At 37.8% G+C, this 15,625-nt stretch overlaps 1 protein-coding gene across 2 annotated transcripts in view; it reads left to right on the top strand.

Moving 5' to 3' along the window:
• LOC124113285 (receptor-type tyrosine-protein phosphatase beta-like) overlaps positions 1–13,690 on the top strand; it is a 31,063-nt gene extending 17,373 nt beyond the window's left edge. For both annotated transcript variants that reach the window (XM_048383650.1, XM_048383651.1), the window contains 17 exons: positions 1,515–1,625; positions 2,481–2,544; positions 4,305–4,466; positions 5,130–5,240; positions 5,826–5,925; positions 6,346–6,413; positions 6,748–6,874; positions 7,299–7,370; positions 7,813–7,894; positions 8,077–8,167; positions 8,389–8,471; positions 8,813–8,947; positions 9,811–9,936; positions 10,223–10,374; positions 10,837–10,981; positions 11,686–11,821; positions 12,095–13,690. In XM_048383650.1, coding sequence (XP_048239607.1) covers positions 1,515–1,625; positions 2,481–2,544; positions 4,305–4,466; positions 5,130–5,240; positions 5,826–5,925; positions 6,346–6,413; positions 6,748–6,874; positions 7,299–7,370; positions 7,813–7,894; positions 8,077–8,167; positions 8,389–8,471; positions 8,813–8,947; positions 9,811–9,936; positions 10,223–10,374; positions 10,837–10,981; positions 11,686–11,821; positions 12,095–12,156 — 1,827 coding nt within the window. In that variant the 3' untranslated portion in view covers positions 12,157–13,690. The remainder of the gene's footprint in view (positions 1–1,514; positions 1,626–2,480; positions 2,545–4,304; positions 4,467–5,129; positions 5,241–5,825; positions 5,926–6,345; positions 6,414–6,747; positions 6,875–7,298; positions 7,371–7,812; positions 7,895–8,076; positions 8,168–8,388; positions 8,472–8,812; positions 8,948–9,810; positions 9,937–10,222; positions 10,375–10,836; positions 10,982–11,685; positions 11,822–12,094) is intronic.
• Positions 13,691–15,625: the final 1,935 nt, after the last annotated feature.

Below are 15,625 nucleotides of genomic sequence, written 5' to 3'. Positions count from 1 at the left end.
TCAGTTGAATAATCAATGTTCCAACTATATGATCACTGAACGTATATAAACGCTTACGACATCATCTATATACGTGTAGGTAATCATTCTGGTATACGATTAGCTGCCCCAAAGATTGCAGTCACTACTGACGCAAAATAACTTTTATGATCGGAATAGATTGAGATCTTATTCAATTTGGGGGCGGTCGGGTAGCCTAGTGGATAAAGCGTTCGCTCGTCACGCTGAAGACCCGGGTTCGATTCCCGACATGGATACAATGTGTGAAGCCCATTTCTGGTGTCCCCCGCCGTGATATTGCTGGAATATTGCTAAAAGCGGCGTAAAACCATACTCACTCACTCCTATTTAATTTGATGTGAATCTGTACAACTTGTAATGGCTTTACTCCTCTACAACGTCCCTCATTTATTTACATGTCATTGAATCATTGTTTATCATTAAGTCACGATATTGCTGAAATACTGCCGATGTGACGGAAATTTTAACTCACTCATTTCATCTCACACTGTTAATCCAACTATGCGTTTCCTGTGAAGTTCCATCCCACGCGATTCCGCGAAGCAAATAATAACGTAAACTTAATGCATTCTAATATTATTGGTTTATAAACAGTAATGTAGTTTCTGAATTTGCTATAAACAAATAGAAATGGAAAGTATTATTTATTTTAAATAATGCAAGGAATTACAATTGGGGTTGTTGCATTTTATCTGTGTAAACTATGACTCCATGGGGCTAACAAAGCGATTTTTAGTGGCACTAAGTCCGAAAGTTTATATAGGTTTTACTCATAAACTGACAGTCGGTTCTACTTTCGTTACCTCACGAAACGTGTCCTCACCATTTTCTGAAAAGAAGCAGTGAAATGTCAAATATCTTCTTCTGAAGTTTACAATATTAATTGACCGTCGTTGATGAAGACTATTGTCATCATTCCTCTCATCGTTTCACACAAATCGATTCGAAGTATCTACACGTTATCATTTGTTATTATGGATATGATACCATCCTGATAAGGACGTTTGTTTTATCATATAGATCAAAGATCGACATTTGTTTATTCTTATCCATGATATATATTTTAGCTGCTGCTTTACTTAACATGCCCAAGTCACACAAACAACATATTCCGTATCTGTAGTTGGTATCTTCATACAGTAACAGGCAATTAAAGGCAAAAGGCGTGTCCTCGTAAGTACTAGTGGACACGAATGGTCCACTGGTCGCAGTTTGATGTGTACAGTTGCGCCCCAGACTCGTACCAGGATCCGCTTTACGCATGTTTGAATTCAACTCCCTCGTTAAGATCCCTGTACACCTGTTCTCGACCGTTTTACCAAAGTGGTAGATGTCAACTGTTTTGTTTTATCATGTTAAGTTTACATAATACAATATATCGACTATTTTAAAGGGAGATATAACTCCCGCAGTCTTAAGGGCTAAATTCATATTTTAATAGTAAAATTGTGCACATGTATTGTTTGCGTTCATGGTTCTCTTTATGTGATCAGCAAACATCTCTAAATACCCCAAAGAGCGGGAACGAGACGTATGATAATACCAACGACTGCAAATGGGAGAAAGAAGTTGACGTCACGCCGCAGTTCTCTTACAGTTTCACGGTAAGCAAACTCTGTGTGCGGTTATAGCAAGCTATTCACTATTTTGACAACAGGGTCATTTATATTCGAGGGCATGTGTGGCAAAGGCGACGAAATTGATTGTGCAGAGTTGCGTCCCTTAAACGTGGTCGTGAGTTTCACCAAAGTGTTAAACGCCCGAGACTTGCATCACTTAAGGTTTTCTCCCACATAAAGCTGTCACGCCGTGATTTAACTGGAACACTGTTCAAAATGGCGTTAAACTGTTATACCCAAAAGCCTTGTGTAATTCTTCGTATTCTAAAGTTGACTTCTGTGGGTTTAGGTTGCGTCCCCTGCAAAGACCAATATTTGTAAAAGGACATTAGCATATTCATGCCATCTAAAAAGGGGATACTACGCTACAATGGAAGCATTAGTGAATATTGGATAAAACAGTTATCTAAAATCAGTAAGAGCTCTGTTTGAACGACTGTTCTGTGTGAAATGGACCGAATTGAGGATTTTTTTATTTATTATTTAGGGGCAGGCCAGATCCCCACATAGGTTGCTTCATGTAGAATCCCGGATAAATATAAGTCTCCAGTACACCCTCTTTGTTCTTAGAACCGACTAATGCGGATTCCGTGATTGCAATGAGTGGCACCATACCCGGATGTCGTCGTCGTTGCTCAGACTTTCCATTGTCCGGCGTAAAATAACATTCAATCCCTCATCAACAGGAACTGGTCGCTTTGTAACCCATATGCACTTTATCCTATCAATACTTATTAAACATAAAACATACCTAAAATCCACACTAATGTGGTTTGTATGACTGCCCTTCCTTACACGGCATGTGTATGTTTAAATACAGGCTGAAGCGTTTGTTTTCAGGTTTTCCTTCAAAACTCTTTTCCTGGTGCACAGTCTACTATAAATTACTATATCCCCGCGGGACGTGAGTATGTTTTCAAATAAGGAATCAGTAAGCCGGGAGAGTGCTGGCTTGTAAACAAGAAATGCTCTCTCTTAAGTTTGCTGACACGTGTTGCGACCTTGTTTGTGAATTCTTCCACAAAGACAAGTATTTGCTCTAGTAATATTACGGGATGATTGTAGAGGTTATGTGTTGGTTGAATTAACGGGGTTGTGTGTTGTAGTTTAGTTTTCTGATTGTTTCTAAAGGCATGGTAAGCATGTCATGCTGTCAAAATTATATATTGCGAATCCACATGTGTACAAAAACAGAGCAACATTATTTCGCTGGATCACATGTACTGGGGATTTCATAATGTTGGCAGCATGTGTTGAGAGCAAAACACAAACTTTCTCAGTTTGTTACATCTAACTAATAGTGTCTTCATCTTATTTTTGTCGAGTTTATTCCATATTTAATCAAATTTATGGAAAGTTGGCCACGTAGGTCTTAATGGGTGCCTTTTGAGAAACAAAGACATTATCTTTGACATTGGGGCAGTAGTGCGAAGAATGTGTTGCCTTTGTCTGCCCCAAGTGAGTAACATGACGATGATATCAAGAAATTGTTATGATTCTTCTTCTAAAAACACACGGAATCTCGGAATGTGAAAGATGAATACAATGAGTAGCAACACAGAGGGATTTAGATTTGATTTCTGCTTAAATACTCACTAAAATCAGTCATCTGTAACTGTCGTTTGAAACAAAATTGAAGTTGTTTCCAGAATAGTGCCTTGTCATAGTGTTCTACCAACTTCTAAATGTAACAGTTAGTATTAGTGCCTTGGTGTTACTGTTTCACTAACTCTTTCACGCATGAACCCCCTGTCAGTAATACCCTGGATGCCTGCAAATGTAGACAATCTAGACAATATATTTGTCATGGAACATTACTGGTAAATACTGTTTGTAACACTGAAGTATTTTTTATATATTACACACAACAACTTAGTCCTGCACCATGACCGTGGTATATATTTATTTTATAAAAAAATAATAATCTAGAAATGCATACAAAAGCAAGTCTAGCCAGCTCAAGCTAGCTCTAATCAGCATAGGGAATTTTTTTTATTTTTAGAGTCAAGAAGGATATTGTGTAATATAAGATTTCAGAGACTAAATGTTAGTCTAACAACAACTGTTTGCGAGTTAAAAGGATTTCTTGTTTATTTTGGTCTTCTTCCATATAGCCTGTATGTGAAGTGTCCGAGTGAGTGAGTGAGTGAGTGAGTTGGGTTTAACGCCGCTTTTAACAGTATTCCAGTTATATCACGGCGTGTCAGCTTAATGTGGGAGGAAAGCCCGTAGTGATGCAGGTCTAAGACGTTTTCCACTTGGGTGAAACCCACGAGCACGGGTATGGTGCTGACAAACCTAGAAACATAATTGGGGCGAATCGGGATTCGAACCCACAATCATAGGTTTCTGGCGTGCCTAAGGGACGCAACTCTGCACAGCGAATCGCGGCGTCTTAGACGACTGGGCCACCCGTGCCCCTGTGAAGTGTCCGAAAACAAAGTAAGAGAAGTAAATGCTTTTTTAACCTTAACAATCATTGTATAAGTAGAGAACTAATGTTGTTATATTTCACAAAGTGATATTTATGGTACGTCCATCGTACACATAAATCCTATGTGAACGCATGGGAGCTTGGGGTGTCGAAGCACGACGATCACCCTGTTCCCTCTGGTTATGCTATTACATTAGTCAAATTATGAACTGAATGTGTGTGTTGTACAGCTCCAGACATCAGTGATGATTCAGTGAATGCACCAACAGCATCAGATTCACCGACCAGCGTCATGCTGAACATTTGTGGTAAATGTCTTCGTGATGACAAGAACGGAGAGGTCACCGAAACTGGACTTCTGGTGTGTGTGAATCCACCGTGTGACGCTGCAAGTGAGGACATTATTCAGATCATATGCACCGATTCTATGAAATTATTGTATATATTTAAAATGTTTTTGCTCATCTTGACATTCCATGTTATGAATCTTCAAGACACATTTGCTACAATGTACAAAAAACCCGGCTTGTTTAATGTTGATGAGTTCAAAGACAAGAATAGCTTATTATTACTTTTGATTATCTTATACCAAGACGATACAACACGGCGACAACATGGTTAAATCAGCTTTTAGGATAGCTTTATATCATACTACAGATAATAACAATAACGAGATTAATGGTTTCATGATCTTCTGAGGTTCAATCGTTCAACAATGGTCAAATAGCCAAATCCTTTTAACTGATTTACCCAACTGGACTGGAAGTAGAAGAGACGAATGAAAGTCTCATCTCTTTCATTCTTAGAATGTTCTGTATGTAAACTCTTCTGGTGACACATCAACATAGGTAGTAAAATACATGTATGTTGTTAATTTCGCACAATGATTGTCTAATTTGTATACCTTGTGAGCAGTATCGATCAATGTTAATCGTCGTGCCATGGATACTGAATATCAGTGTTTACGGTGATATATTTATTGAAAGAGTGTAATCCCATCAATGGTTTTATCAACAGTTCTACGAATATGACACGACATCACATTATGGTTGCAGGGAAACGAAGGTCATCATATGATGATTATACAAACTGGCACATATCAAAGAATGGAGGGTTCAAAGAACAGTACCGTACAACAAGTGACGACTGGGATCATCGACAGACTGGTAATAAAACGTTCCCGTGTATCAACCCTTCACACATTTACTTTCAAAAGATCGAGGTGACTGCAATTATATCATAAAATAAAACCGCCAACACGCTTTCCATATGGGACCTTTGAAGCAATTTCGGTAAATATTTGCATCCTCAAATACAAACACATACAGTATTACTATGATAGAATGCAAGTGCTCGATGGCAAGAACATGTGAATTTTCATATTTAAATCAGTTGTCATATCTTATGAAGTTTTTAAACAATACTATTTTAGTATTTTGTATTTTTGGGTGGTTGACAAAAATATCTAATCTCGATACAAATGTAATGCTGTGTGGACAAGTTGATCCCCAAAACATGTTTCTCACTTCCCTTTAATCGCTGGATTGTCTGGTCCAGACTCGATTATTTACACTGTTGGGGATGTCAAGTTACTGGTTAAATTGTCATAGTGTTTTGTTTTTTGTTTTTTATATATATATTCCAAGCCTCAATTGAACAACTGACTTTTTACGAGTAGAGATTTCTTACAGGTATGGAAATGGGTTTGTCGAATTTATTTCTTAACATGCATTACTCATCAAAATTGACAGACAAGGACAGCTTTGAATATGTTGTTGGTGAAGGAAAATGCCAACCCGATACATCCACACATTTTTGCAATGGCCTACTACCAGAAGGCAGCACTTTACAGTAAGTTTTACTCCTTACCTAATTTTTTTCTTTTATATGATACAAATGACTGATAATACAATATAACCTCGTTGTGTCGAACTTTGATACGTCACATTCCCGATTGTATCGGACTTATTTTGGAGTCATGATGGGAGCATCAACTTTTCCGGATGTCTAATACCCCGGATAACCAGGTCCCAACGTGTTCGACTCCAGAAGGTTCGACTGTGTTTAAAATCATGACAAAATTATACACTTTTAATCAATCCATATTCAGTGTCATTTGATTTTTTATAGTCAGCTTTATAAAAGTTTGTAATGGGATTTAAACATAGTTTTGTCGTGTTTTACAACACAGATGTTGATATTGATGGTTTCCTAAAATAAATTATTTCGTACATGGTATGAACCTTACAATAAATTGTTGGACTGTTGCAGAGTGACGCCTTTCGCGTGTACTGTAGCAGGGTGCGCTGAAGGATCAACAGTAGAAGTCAAAACAAAACGTACATTTCCTCCACTATTTTATGTTCAAAACAGAAACATAGAACCTTAGAAGACCCTTGTCTGAATGTCAAGTTGTATGTTTAGTGTGCACGTCATGTATTAACCTAAAACGTGGAGTCAACTCAGACCCTTTAAAGTACTTTCCGCACTCATTTGAAGGTGTCATTGGATGTAGTTCTTGGGCAATGGCCATGCATTAGTGCCATCAAAGTAAACAAAGATAATTGTCTTGAAACGATATAATCTGATATACGCAAGGCTATATTGAGTTTCTGATCACATATGGTGCTTGTAGTTATTAATCACCTCTTTTTATTTCCTTGATGATAATAGCTCTAGATCCTATTCCGACCAACGTTGGACTGATTGTTGGTGGAGCTGCCGCAGCCCTCGTGTGTGTCACTGTCATCGTTCTGCTTATATGGTTCATCAGGCGTCGAAGGCAAAGTCTTCGATCAAGGTTAATCATACTTGTACATATGAATTTAATCCTGAAAGAATATGGTGTGTGTTTGATGTTCTGTTCGTCTATTTAGGTACGACAAATGTTTCGAGTGTATCAAATGTGAATGGTCAATATGTTATCAGCATTAATTTGTTTAGAAATTGCGACTTTGTATTGTTTCCAGTTACAGCTTGTAATAGTTTAATTAAGAAATATAGTATGCCAAGACATCATCCGTGGTCATCACATACCTCGGAAGCCGTATTGTTGGGATAACTCTGCCGCTGTACTTACTCTTAAAGAAGGAGTGTGATCATGCGATAACGAACGGCAGTGTCTTGGCGGCACCTTTGATCTCGCCTCCAATACTGATAGAATGAAAGACAAGGCTGCTCTCAAACCACATTTCTTTTATGTTGCGCTTTCTCGTGGCTTTCAGTAAGGCAGACAAGAGTGAAAGACACATAACAACGGAAGAGAATGACATTGGGGATCTTATTGCAAAGAAAAGGTAAAATTAGTTTTCCTTGGTAGAATACATTCCAGCATACACGTATTACTAATTCGATTTAGATTTAATTACCACCAGGTAGGTCAAAAGAGTTTTGATTAATTTACTTTTCAAAATGACTAAACCATTAGTATTGGTAATATTACACTGGTGATTGTTCCATAATGTAAGGATAACTACATTAACAACACTCCTAGTCGAAACCTCACTGCTCTGGGGTGTTTATGAAAGCACTGAGTATCGCAGGACAAGCAAGGACGATGTGGGGAGCTTTACACTGCTATCAACATGACGACAACTTTATTTGTTTATTTATTGTGTATTTTTTTCATATTCAGGCCTATCAAGATTTCAGAGTTTGACGATGTGGGGAGCTTTACACTGCTATCAACATGACGACAACTTTATTTGTTTATTTATTGTGTATTTTTTTCATATTCAGGCCTATCAAGATTTCAGAGTTTGATAGTCGTGTAGATTGCATGCATAAAGACTCCAATTTGCTGTTCTCGGAAGAATTTGAGGCAAGTGTCTTCCGGCATACATCATAAGATTGAATAGTGACTTTGTACATAATAACACTGATTAGATGAAGTAATAGTTTGATTGATATCCCTCGATTTCACGTGAATGGAATATGTGCCCATCTATAGTTATTCACCGTTTGTATTATATGTTCAAAATGTGTTTTTTTTTCTTATTTTAGGATATTGGTACTTTAAGTCCAAAACATACTTGCGCAGCTTCAGGAACTGATGGCAACAGACTCAGAAACAGATATGTCAACATTCTTCCATGTACGTCTTCATATATTTTAATGTGCACATATTCAGTACACTACGAACCAAAATGCCTTGGTGTATGCGACTATTAATTAACTGTTACACTACGCAATATACGTGTTCACCTGTGATAACTCTTTATCATAATATTCTAATAGTTTTCGTCAAAAGTGATAGCATTTATATGTCATATTTGCTCCGATCATACATTATATCCACATTTATCTCCCATCCAGTTGATCACACTCGGGTGAAGCTGCGGTCCTTAGCAGATGACGATGAAGACGATACGGATTACATCAACGCTAATTATATTCCGGTAATTCGACGCCTCGTTCCGATATGGTCTGAATCTAAGTGATTTGTTTTGGTAGATATTTCTTATGATTGATATGGAAATGATTTTAAAAAGTGTATCAGGAGGTCAGATTGTTTTGATCAATCCTCAACTACTAGTTTGCCTGGCCGAGCATATTTTCAGGCTGAACTGTATAAGTGAAATGTTGCTGACAGTGACATGCAACAACAAACAAACAGTATGCTAATGTGACTCACACAATGACACGAATTCGCAATCAATTAGATACCACAACATTCATGAAGATGCTGACATTATATGCTTTCAGTTATAGCCCTTCACGTATCTTTGATTGTCAACAGGGTTACAACTCTCCACGCGAGTTCATCGCCACCCAGGGCCCTATGACCGGGACAGTGGCGGACTTCTGGAGGATGATATGGGAGCAGGACGTCAACATCATCATCATGTTGTCAGACCTGCTGGAGAAGGGCAAGGTGGTTATCAATAACCTTTACCAGATCATCAGGAATAATTGATAGCCTTCTAAACTGCCGGATAAAAGAAAATATACACCCTTGTTTGATGGTGGTTAAAATAGGACAAACAAGAAATGATGTACTTCCCACGGGTATCATAGCTGTGGTTTGGGCCTTAAGTTTGCATGGTTGGTTTCGGCGACTGTTTACAGTCTAGTAACGTTTTGATATGGTTTGTAATTTTTGGTAAAATCCAATTATTAAGTGTATGCTTTCTTTAGCCCGACAATTTATGTAATCTTGAAATGTCTTACATTGTCAGGTCCCGGGACCGATTGTGGTATATTGATAATATATTAATTAAATATAATATGATAACAGGAGACATTTTGTTATGATTGTGTTAAGGGTTTTGTCACATTTAAGTCATGTATTCTTGAAATCAATTAGATTGCAACACCCTACAAAAGATTGCGATAGGTTGTTGTTTGTTCAGTTATTATGATTTTCGTTGATGCGAGAGGAGCATTGTCATGTCCGTCGAACATATACACAGCGTCAGCAACTGCTTCAGGTCCACTCGGTTGGCGTTCTTTGCTATAATTGAGTCCTATACAATACGCTGAAGGAACCTGTCTTTTCATTTTACTATATTTATTGTATCCGCGTGGAACTTTTATTATGAAACAATATTTTTAATTATTTATTTAATACTTAAATGTAACTAACTTACACTTAGAGGTTACGTGCAGTGGAACTTTTCATGCAAACCCATTGGGTTTCATGTTAATCACAGAGTTGCTTAATCTAAGAAACCCTACATAGATAATCTTCGGCAGTATTCTAGCATTCAACACTAGTGAAATCTGTTCTTCTTGCAGCCCAAGGTCGACAGGTATTGGCCATTAATCATTAACGAACCAGTGCAACATGGAGAGATCATCGTGGAACTGATAAACAACTCACCACTCAACAAATACGACATCAAAATATTCCAGATAACGAAGGTATGTTTATGTATGTTCAGTATCAAAACCATTCGATGTCCAAACATATCTCACTGTGACATTACACAAAAGTAATGAATGTGTTGAATTTTATTCAAAGGAATCTGTTTATATATGTTTTTAATCTGTAATAAAACATTACGATACTGAAACCAATCGATTTAGCATGGCCAGGTAGTGTCAGTACTCAAGTTAGAACTCAAATGTGGGTCTTTCTACTTGGCTTCATTATCCAGGATGATCGAATCCAGTCCAACCACTAAGAATGTGATTTACTGTTATCCAGGGGGATGAAAGCCGGAAGGTCCGCCATTACTTCCTCCCAGGCTGGCAGGACTTCGGTGCTAATCTTACCTCCGATAACGTCATCAGCTTTGTCAGAGATGTTCGGATGACGGTTAAGCCCACGGACAAAGGTCCAATCTGTGTTCACTGCAGGTAACGTTCTCTTATCATGCTGTTAAACGTGTAATATATTGGTCTATGAACATATGTATGGTCTGATTAAGTACTTTATTATCCAAAACTGGCTTCCAGAGGGGATATCACTTGGGCAAGATCAAGCGATACCGCATTACCATACTATTTGGATCATTGTGACGCCTGTGGTTAGCATGATGTCACAATCAAATGACATCATTAATCCCTCCGCCACTGAAGCTGGTTACCTGTACTTTATACTCTCAAGAAAGCGCTTAACGCTGTTTACAAAATGAAAAAGTTGAAAGAATGAGAATGGATCATCAAGATTCTCAACATCGTGTCTTTCTATACCAAATATGTGAACACTCATCTAGTTTAAAACTCTCAAGTGACATTCGCTATGTGTAGTTCCACTACATTTCCAAATGTTAATGATTACATTATATTAAGATACACCTGTAAACATGTCCTGAGCAGCGCTGGCGTGGGGCGGACTGGGACGTACATCTCTCTGGACGTCTTCAAGCAGGCTATAGACGAGGAGAACTTTGACAAAGAGCTTGACGTGTTTGACTTCGTGATGAAGATGCGAGAAAACAGATCCTACATGGTCCAGACAGAGGTAATGAGACATTGCCGTTAATTCGCACCATGTGCAGGAAAATGACTTAATATTGCATTTGATTTTAAAGTATATGTAAGCGTAACAGCGCATGTGCTACTTAATACAATAAATGCTGAATTGACACATTGGTTTTTCGCAAAATTATTATATTCTTTCAAGAGTTGCTGTCGCAATACATACATACAAACCGCCGTATTATGGCAGTCAATAGAACCAGAAGTGCATGTTTGAAGCAAAGAATAAAAGCAACAAGACCATTTCTATAGTCACAAGAAATCTCTGCTCAAAGTCGAGTGTACGATTCCGAAAGTATCATGAGCAAGTGTTAATGATTCACTATCAAATAGTGATGTTCGCGAAAAGGTAAGCGTATCCTGGACCTCCGGTGCAGCCGTCACAAACACATGTAAAAGCAAGTCAATTGTTCACCTGAAAAGAAACACGGGAACATAATTATGGTACAAGTCAAAATAGGGAATTGCTCAGGATTGCATCACTTTTGTCACAGCTGCGTCACATTTGGAAATGACCTCCACATGTCTACCAAAAAGCCTTTGGAAAATTTTCCTCAGGCCTTGAATGTTATAACCTTGATAAAGCACTAGAAATATGTGATAAGGCGTTCCACTGATTTTGTGAATTCATACTTGTGTCAATAGTATATCCATGACCTACTGGCGATTTCGTCATTATCATTTCAGAAACAGTACATATTCATCCACGACACCATCAATGAAATGATCATCGGGAAGAAGAAGGAGATAGCGGAGAGAGAAAACATCTACCAGTACAGCGATAACTATCCAGAGGAGAATATCTATGCCAACCAAGGATATGGTGAGTGTACATGGTTGCCAAGCTTGGAATTGTTAAAAACGTGCTATCATTCACTGTTAATTTTTACAAATAATATGCAAAAACTCATATTTACATGTAAGAGTGTGTCGATCGCCACCAACCCCTTTTAATGGAAATATAGGATTTAGTCATGTCTAAGCTATAATGAAAAAAAGTATTAAACAATGTCATTTAGGAGATCAGTGTTTACGATATTATGAATAGTTACATAACTACATATAGACCGAGGGATTGTTTGCATGACTGTTACAGAACCTGACCCGGAGGACCTGTACATGAACGTCGAACCTGGTCAACCAATCACCGTGCTGTAGGAGACGACACAAGCCGGTAAACACGTGGAGAGAGGTCCACACCCATGTTTGTACAGGAAAGGTCGTCCAAGGTTGCTACTATTCCAGTGTTCTACAGTTCACTGATGGATGTAATACATGACATCTGAGTACCACATGCACATTCTGTTTAGTGCTACAACAGCACGATGATAGTCACAACCTTGATATTAGACAACGTTATGTCTTTGTTTCTTCCAACAATTATTGTAACACTATATAAGTGATAAAATGTTCACGCAGTCTTTCAAGACTATTTTACTAGGCTTGTCTTCAAGTGTTTATAATGTGATAAATCATTACATCTGTTTTGTAATACCACAACCAATGAACAACGAGACGAACATTTTATTAACTGTCCTGGTATATATAGCTTTTAAGATGACGGGATTTGCATTACGTATTCAGAATGAGTCAATTCCTTAATTGGGAAATTTTCAAGTTTTTTTTAATAAGTAAACAATAGAGTACAAGGTGTGATAAGGTGACATTGTGGCTCATGTGACATGATTAATTTAAGATATGTGAATACTTTTGACAAATCATTGTGAAACTTTTGAGATACATTCATATGAATTACACGACAAATGAATGTTTATCAACGCCACGTGCATGGAAAAGATTAAGATCATCAGACAGGCTGATTTGTGAGATATTTCAAATGTGCCTCTGCTATTTTTGGACATACGCAAGTCTTAAGGGATAGAGATAAAAACAATACAAAACATTTATCAAACTTTATTTTTGGCCAATGCCCCTTCAGTAAATTTGACCTTGATCACTCATTTTAGCCATAATCAGGTATTTTAAGTCCACAATTTGCAAGTATAGGAATATTTCTCGCGTTCTAATTTGACAGTGTGGCAAAAAGTGCCCTTAATGTAGCTTGTCCGTCATGTCAGTGTATGGGAGTCGGCCAGGCTTTACACTCACTACATCACTCATGCACATACACACGTATTACCGCGACGCTCACTCTAAATGGATTATATATTTCTCGTTGATTGATCTGAAAGACATGTGTACTGTATTGGTATCTACAGATGTCAGATGGTGTCAAGTCCTCATACCAGCACATGCACGAATGTTATTTTGTTATTTGTTGAAGTATTTCCACTGACATTCAATGCGTAGATGTACAATATTGTTTAAGACATGTATCAATATTTTCATCTTATTTTGAGCGAAATACTTAAAGGAAAGGACTAATATATTTTCAAAACCGCACCAAAAACTAATGATTGATTGATTAAGCCGTTCACTGAAGCGGTTGTGTTGTTGATGGGGTTTTTCAATTTGTTTGTTTGGATTCCCTATATCCTCCTTGGGTGCCACAATATAGTGCTAACTTAACATTAATGTTCAAAGATCAAATGATGAACTTGTTTCAGATTAGATGTTATTTGTTGAGATATGTATCAATGTGATAGTTTTAAAAGTGCCATAATATTGTTGTATCAAATATACTTGTAATAGAACTTTTGTTATTGTGAATAAAAATATATTTTGATAGAAATTACTTTCCTTGTTATATTTTTAGCTCTTGTCAAGATGTCATGTTTATAAGAATACACGTCCTAAGCTGCCAGGAACAGCTGTTCTTGAATGCGAAGATTTGTCCCGATCATGTTCCTTGGTCTGGTTGCACCATATGGTACTTGACGTTTTGAGCAAAGTGGTTAATGTCAACGACCTGTTTCGTGTTGGCATGTACTCCCACGATAAGCTGACATGCCGCCACAAACCTTATTAACCGTTGAAAGCAGAGTTAAAGCCCACAATCAGTTAAATGACGAATCTATCCTAACATAGTTGGTACTAACACCAGCTGCCTAATAAAATATCATAACTCCAGTTCAGTAACAATATCTCCAACAACACTATGTAACAATATACCCCCAAACCAGTAGGTCACAGTATATCCCAACACCAGTGAGCCATAGCATATATTCCGATATCAGAAAGTCACAGTATATCCAAGCACTCGTACATCTGAACTTCAGTGCGTCAAACACCAATGGGTCACGGTATATCCCAACACCTGTAAGCCACAGTTTATCCCGATATCACTGCTGTTGAAGCATATACTGATACCAATGAGTCACGAGATATCCCAACACCAGTGCTGTTACAGTGTACCCCGATATCAAGGAGACACAGTATATCCAAGGAAAGCGTTATCTTCTACATGATTACCTCGCAAATCTTGGCCCGAGTTACACTATTAAGAGTTTCTATGGTGAACTAGAGAGTCCTAGCCGGCAAATCATTGTTCCCTATGGTTGCCGTGTGAATTCTGGCCATCACCAACCTTTACCTCCATTGTAGGAACCAGGAAAAGTCTTACAAAATAAACATTTGTCATCTTCATTGATTTCAAACCTATGACTGTATAGACAGACATATTTTATGGAAAAATGACGACAAATATTCATGGAATATTTATATAAGGATGTTAAGTGTTGTGTTAGAAAAATCGGTCAGTGTGCGCCATCATGATGTTTTGTATCAAACAAGGATGCTTATTACTCCACTTTTATTTAGTCTTTACATTAATGATCGTATATGACTGTCAATCATATGTCTCTTTGAGTGGAAATCGACGAGGAAACTAGCATTTTCGTTTATGCAGACATCGATTTTATCGGGGAAATAGAAATAATGCAACAAAATCCAGATTATTCAACTTCAGAAATCAGTTGGCATTCAAAATCACAACCACATTTTATTCATGGAACAATGCCGAATGAAGTTATTATCCATTTCATCTATTTTGGGGGCACGGATGACCCAGTCTTCTCAAACAGATCACGAGGAAAGTTTTTTTATGCAAGCACCCAGACATGCGTTAAATAAGTAGGGAAACTGAAATCTTAGAATTCACTCCAAGTATTCCGGTTTAGTACTGTACAACTTCATTTCAAATGATATCGATTATCACTACCATCATATTTGCGAAGAAGTGAGAGACAAAGGATTTGAGTAGTACAAAGACTGGACTTCACAGTTTAAGGGGTTACAGAGGAAATATACTAAGTCTCCTCACCAAGAGCGAGTACCGTGTGGAATATTTCAAGCACATTGCCATGTGTAAAATCGAATGGTCAATCTTTAGCAGTGTTTACCATCTGGGTGGCTCTTATTCGTTTTGAATCTGGACGGTATTCAAATGTAGTTATCTGCCCGTGGAAGGCCTAGACATGCCTCACAAGTGATCTCGATTCCCCCGAGAGACAATTCAAGAAAAATCTCCGTTCACCGTCGCCATCATCTGATTATATTTACCGATATGTACTGACAAAACTGTTTGAAACGCTTAAACCTGATATTGTGAACATTAGACTAATTTGAGTGGTTTGCAAATGTGGTTGATGTCAGGAAAATGTCGCAGGCAACGAAGCAGGATCATATGTTAAAGCTATTGTGTCGCAGCCCAGCTCACCGTCAGCGG

The sequence above is a fragment of the Haliotis rufescens genome, unplaced genomic scaffold, assembly GCF_023055435.1.
Source record: "Haliotis rufescens isolate VD_foot unplaced genomic scaffold, xgHalRufe1.0.p SCAF_5, whole genome shotgun sequence".
In the NCBI taxonomy this organism is placed as follows: Eukaryota; Metazoa; Mollusca; class Gastropoda; order Lepetellida; family Haliotidae; genus Haliotis; species Haliotis rufescens.
Note: the sequence above shows the minus strand (reverse complement) of the source record. Positions and strands in the feature narration are given on the sequence as shown.